Below are 6,358 nucleotides of genomic sequence, written 5' to 3'. Positions count from 1 at the left end.
CTTGTTGAACGCACGGAACGTAACCGCAATATTTGAAAAGGTTACACCGACCTAAAGGTAAATACATTTTCATTATTTCATAACTCATATTTTCCTCGAATTACTTACTATGGTCAGAACGAAACATTTTTTAAAGTTCCTTGTTCTTGGTGATGTGATCTTGCGTATCTCTTATTTAAGAATGATAATAAAACACTAAAGCCTCAATAATGTCATCAAGACACAGATAACATAGTAACCTGTTGCATGTTTCTATTAATTTAAAATAGCATCCAGCAAATTGCCTGTAATTCGATTTGTAGAAAAGTTATTGCAAAAGTGGCTCAGTGTGGAAAACTCTTGTCAGGAACTGTCTATCATGCGCAAAATGTGTCAGATAGACGGATATAAGCTAGTTAACATTATAAATAATTCCTAAATGGTGGCACAAAATGCGCAGATTTCATCAATAGGGAGGTGATGTATATTTACTTGTCAAATGACTCCAAATGTGATTTTCTTTACTAACGAAGCAAAAGTAGAAACGAATATCTGGCAAGCTTTGATGCCCAGAGCTTAACTGCAGTGTGTTAGTGAGCAGTTAAACTTCTCCCTGTTCTCAGCGGGTGTGATGTGGATCTGGGTCATTCAATGACATGAGAAACACTGTGACTGGGCACTCATGCTCTATCTCTCTTGCAGATCTTCGGTTCAACTTTTTTTCCCAGAGGCGCTGGAGAAGGAGTTCACTTTTTTCTCTCTCCATGGGAGCAATGAGCGGACTGCGTAAGCGCGTCACAATGGGACTGGTGCTACTGATGTGCACGCTGAGCGGCCACCGCAGCGAGAGCGCGCCCTCGGCGGCTCCGATGTCAGCTGGCAGGGACGTGCAGCGGGACTTTAGGCGGATGGTGGAGATCATGAGACGCGCGGAGGAGAGCCGGAGTCGCCAAATCGCGAAAACGGAAGCCCCGTTAACAACACGGGTTAGGAGTACTCCGGGGGAACCAAGGGATTTACGCAACTTGAAAACAGACAGAGGGGATCAGGCTGTCGGTGAGTGGCGGTTTCTTATCTGGGCGGAACCCATATGTTGGACTTTAAGTGGATGCTGTAATGAGGATGTAGTCTATTGGGATAATTTAGGTATTGCTTAATCATTGACGGAAATAACATAGGTGATATTAAAGGGTTGTTGCATACAAATTTCCAAACACATTTTTAGTTTACCTCAAAGGGATAGTTCTGATTTTTTGAAGTTGAGTTGTATGAGGTACATATCAGTAAATGTCAGTGGACATCACCAGTTTGAAGAGGCAGGTTGGTGTACAGACTGAGAAGCTAATCAATGTACTGTTGTGGACGGTGTGATCAATAAAACACATTTTAGCCACCTTAAAAAAGTCCCAACCAAAAAAAAAAACAATAGCCCTTTAAGTATTTGCTATATTTAGTGTATTAACATTGATTTACCTTGACGCACAGTGATTTTTTAGGGAAATGTAGCCTCATTATTTAGCATCACTTTCAACACTCACGCATTTCTCCAAACTGGGGGCGTGTCAACAGACATCTACTGTATGTAATACACTGACTATGGATAAATATATTACACAACTCCTCTTCAAAAAGTCTGAATCATATATTTAAGTGTTATAGCCGCTGCTATGCAGCTATTTGTGCAACAAATTAAACCAAAAACCAAAAATTTACGAGAACATTGTGCTATGGTGTGATGTAATGTGATTGATGCCCTCTTGAGAAAATACGTGCCAACAGGCTTTAATAAAAATGCAAATGTATGTGCTATTTACATAAAATCATCTGCGGGTTAAATTTCAAACTTCTTTCCCATCTGTCCACAGTTGTATTCCCCAGAGATGTCAGAAAGAAGGAGAAATTCCTTAAACACATAACAGGTGAGGCTGCTTCTGTATCGCTGGCGCTTGCATCAAGAGTTTGAAAAAGAGGCCTGTTATCGAGGAAACAGAGTGTTGTGGGATTCGAGGAAGACCGTGAAGATATAGAAATACAATAAAAGTGAAGGATAGTCTCACTTTAGTGACTGTAAAACAGATGTTAGTGGCTGCGATCTTGGAAATGTTCTCATATCCTGCTGTCCTCCCTTCAGGTCCGCTTTACTTCAGTCCAAAGTGCAGGAAGCATGTGTACAGGCTCTACCACCACACCAGAGACTGCACGATACCTGCATGTAAGCTCTTACACAATGAGGAATTACTCTGTATATCAGTTCAATGTCAACACTGTGGGAAAAGCATCCACTCATACCAAAGTTTCTCCTTTGTCGTCTTTTCTTCTCAGACTTCAAAAGATGTGCACGGCTTCTCACGAGACTAGCTGGCAGCCCGCAGTGCACAGAGGGGTAACACACAAGGTAACGTAATATAATCAAACAAATGATTTCTAATGTTTAAAGGGACAGTTCAGCCCCCAAATCAAAAATTCACATTTTTCCTCTTGTTTATGTCTACCTAGATTGTTTTGATGCGATTTGCCAAGTGTTGGAGGTATCGGCTGTAAAGATGTCTGCCTTCTGTTGAGTATGATGAAACAAGATGGCAGTCGGCTTGTGGTGGTCAAAGCAACAAAAAACACATTTGATAAACTCAACTGTCGAACTATTTTCTTTCTACTGAACTACACCCACCACTGCGTAGAGGGAAGCGATTTAGATTGAAAAATAGCAGGACAAGTAACAGGAAAAATACGTACTTTTGATTTCGGGGTGAACTGTCCCTTTAAGGTTAAAGAGAAAATATGTACAAATGGTCAAAGTGCTGGTGTGTTGATCTGGTTAGCTATATTCTGTTAGGCCAGAGCTTATATTTTGAGTTTCTAAGTGACAAGTTGGCAGAGATGAAGGGAGTATTTGACTCATCTACCTGAGTAAAAATTAACAATACTACAATGTACTGTGGCGAGGTAAAGTCCTGCATTAAAAATGTTATTTAATTAAAAGTATGTAAAGTATATAGGTACTCAGTGCAGAAAAAATGCCCCTGTGAGTGTTATAATTATATATTTTGTTATGTTTTGCCAGGCTGTTAAAGGAATACTTGACCCCCCAAATGATATTTTTTTTCACTTTTTGCTCATATGCCTACACAGTGGGTGAAGAATCCAAAAAACGGTGAAAATTCCTGATGAATTGAAGTCATAGGGATCTGCGCTCAACAACACCAAAACTACATCAAAACATCTGTTTACAACTTTCACACAACTCGTGTTGTAGAGTTCGTCAACAGATGTCGTGATATAGTTCCCTGTTGTTAATGTGGACCCCCATGACTTCAATTCATCAAGAAATCAGTTTTTGGAGTCTTCGTTCACCTGAGCCATGTGAGAAAAAGTTTTCTTTACAAATTCTATGTAACACAGGGTAAGTAACTGAGATATAAAAATGGCCATTTCCAGTGTGAAATAGTCCTTCAATACTAATGCGTTATATTTATAAGCTCATCATAAGTTTTTATCTTGTAAAATGTTAAGTTGTAAAGTAATTATTGTGTAGATCAGACATGTAGTGGAGTAAAAATACAGTAGTTCCCTCTGAAATGTAGTGGAGTACAAGTATAAAATAGCATACATTTGAAATGTTCATGAAAAGTAAGAGTAAAACTTTGATTTACATACAAGATGCAGCAGACCAGTGGTGGAAGTTTAAAAAGTACATGTTTTCACATACTGCACTTTTTTAGAGGACTTGCACTTTGAGTGATGTCAATTTATTAACATGTTTTATACCTGTACTCCACTATACTTCAAAAGGAAGTAAAATATGTTATAGTTACTTTGACTATTCATGTTTTACATACTAGACATGAACATTTTATAAAAACAATGCATTGTTTGAGATTAAACTACCTAACAGTATATAACTGGTTCAAAAGGACCATGACGAGCTTCAGCATTAACATACTTTTACTTTTGTTATGTTCACTCTATTTTGCTAATATGTTTGTACTTTCATGCAAGTAAAATACTGGATGCAGGACTTCAGTACCAATGTGATGTTGCTACTTTAAAACAGAATTCACTACAAATAAGGGCTGAAGTTAACAGGTTAAGGATCACATTCTTTACACTGGTGATATACGTGCTGTGCTGATACACACGTGCCTTAGAAGCTGCACAGCAAGAGCTTCTTGATGTATTATGGTTCTTGTTGAAAAGCAAATAATTTATGAGGTGCTGCCAAGTTGGAGACGGCACTGAATTTCACTTCATATTCATTGCAGGTTGAAAGAAACCACACAAGTTCTCCACGAGAAAAAAAAAAAACTTGGGAAAAAAGTGCCTCGGACAGTAAGAGGGAAGCCTAAAATACTCTGACCAGCCCCAACTGACTTTAGGCACAGCTTTGCCCTTCAGTGAGGTCTGCTCTGCAAAAGGCGCGGATTACTGCCAGCCACCACTCTGGGTGGGCCTCGATGGTTGGCTGTCACCACGAGGGAGCAACAAGCCAACAAAACCAGACCAAGATAAAGATGGTGAAGAGTGGGTAAAGAAACAAGTGGCTGATAGAAACAAACATGGGGCCTATTTTCCTGCTGGCATCCAAAAAGATATTGCTAAAAAAGGGATTGCATATTTTTAGTTTGCTCATTTCTTTAAGAAAAGAGCAAAATCAAAATGTTTTAAGTATGTTTTTGCAGTTGGTTTGCTCTGTGAGTGTTGTGGGTTGAGCCCATCCCTTCTGCTGCACTATCCCAAACAAAAAGCTCCCACAGACCCCTGGCGTCAGTCACTGCATCGTTTCACCCACTTTGTGCTCACACTGAGAAAGAACTGTGATTAAATTATTGATTGCATGAACATTTCTCTGCGTCTTTGCAAGACATGTTAAAAAAAGGAAGTGGCAGTTGGAAGTCACGGCCCTCCTGTGGATCTTGGCAGTGTGTGGTAAAGTTTATATTTATATTTTTTGAGTTGTCACAAGGTTTCACTGTACAGACCATAGGCCATAAGAGAAATATGTACATACTGCAAAGCAAAGCATAAGAGAAATTCACCTATCTACCGTAAATTAAAGTGACTGGCATTTATCAAATGGCTGTTAAATACCTATATATATATATATAAAATATATTTAAATAAATTATAAGATTGGAACAAATATGATTGCTTTATTTGGTCTCGTGCTGTTTTTTCTTCTACATTTCCACCCTGAAATGTGGAATGCTCCCTGAATGACCACATGACTGGATGGAGTCCTGCGAATACGGAATTGATGAACTTTCGACTTCTGTTCTGCAGTTTTTAGTCATAAAAACATTCATACAGGGAAGGAAGTTCTTTTGAAATTTCTTGTTTTCTCCAAAAAGGGAGAGGTTAGATATGTCCTTTGCTTTATGATCATTAAGTCGTAACCAAAAACAGTGGCTATTGTTATGTGGAGAGAAGAAAAAGAACACAGAGAGGGAGGATTGCAGAGCGCAAATATACCATCGGTCGGAAATTGAGACATGGCTAAACACTTTAAACAGCACTATGGATGTAACCCAGCCTCAACGAAAGCATTATGAAGAGAGGCCAAAGAAATGTCTAAAGAAAAAGATTTTGGATCCTCAAGTTAAGTATCATTTCGAGTCCAGGCCGTAAGAGGAGCTGCAGCATGTTCCATATCAGTAAATATCATTTTTGTGATGGGAGGACTCACACAATCTGAAGATATTAGGCCCAGATGAACTGTCTGGAAAGAACACGAGATCAGACGTTAGCAGCAAGAAGCAGTGACAAAAGCTGCGGTCAAGTCGGACAGATTCCGGCAATACTTTGTGTGCCTTTCAGTATTACCATACTATATTGTATGCCAGAAAAAGATGTAGAATGTCCCAATACATAGTATGTCAGATGCAGTATGCCAAAAATACTAGAATGTTCTACCACATCTGGTTAGATTTTGAAGTATGTAAGCCAGCAAGCTTTTCTGGCTATTCTGACCCACAATCCTCTGCGCAGCAGCAGGTACATCACAACGACTAAACAGATCGTAAACAACTGACTGACAGCTAACAGAAGCATCACAGTGACTGATGACCACTCGAATAGTGGGCTAGTATAATTTTACGAGTGAACAACATAATCATGAAGATTACCAACAAATATAAAAATAACACAACAGTGAGAGGGAAAAGCATATTGGGACAAATGTTAGTAATGTAAAATGTTTGAATCCTTAATGTATGCAGATATAGATTAAGGGTTAAACTACAAAGGCTGCGAAGTAACAACAGATCTCCAGGTTGATCTCAATTTCCGATGACCTCTGCGAAGGTTTTTTTTTTTTTTTTTTAAATCTCCATGGTTACGGATATACCTTTAATACCTGAGTAAACTGGCTTGATTTCTTTCAAAA

The 6,358-nt window shown here is 38.9% G+C and overlaps 1 protein-coding gene across 1 annotated transcript; it reads left to right on the top strand.

Annotated features, from left to right (window-relative positions):
- Nucleotides 1–752: 752 nt before the first annotated feature.
- On the top strand, nt 753–5,035 carry alkal2b (ALK and LTK ligand 2b). Its single transcript, XM_042504111.1, has 5 exons — nt 753–1,035; nt 1,845–1,898; nt 2,111–2,191; nt 2,302–2,374; nt 4,239–5,035. The coding sequence occupies exons 1-4, from the start codon at nt 753–755 to the stop codon at nt 2,364–2,366; spliced, it is 483 nt and encodes a 160-aa protein (XP_042360045.1). The 3' UTR covers nt 2,367–2,374; nt 4,239–5,035.
- Nucleotides 5,036–6,358: the final 1,323 nt, after the last annotated feature.

Source organism: Plectropomus leopardus, chromosome 16 (genome assembly GCF_008729295.1).
Source record: "Plectropomus leopardus isolate mb chromosome 16, YSFRI_Pleo_2.0, whole genome shotgun sequence".
NCBI lineage: Eukaryota > Metazoa > Chordata > Actinopteri > Perciformes > Serranidae > Plectropomus > Plectropomus leopardus.
The sequence above is the reverse complement of the archived record's forward strand: the minus strand, read 5'-3'. Positions and strand labels throughout refer to the sequence as shown.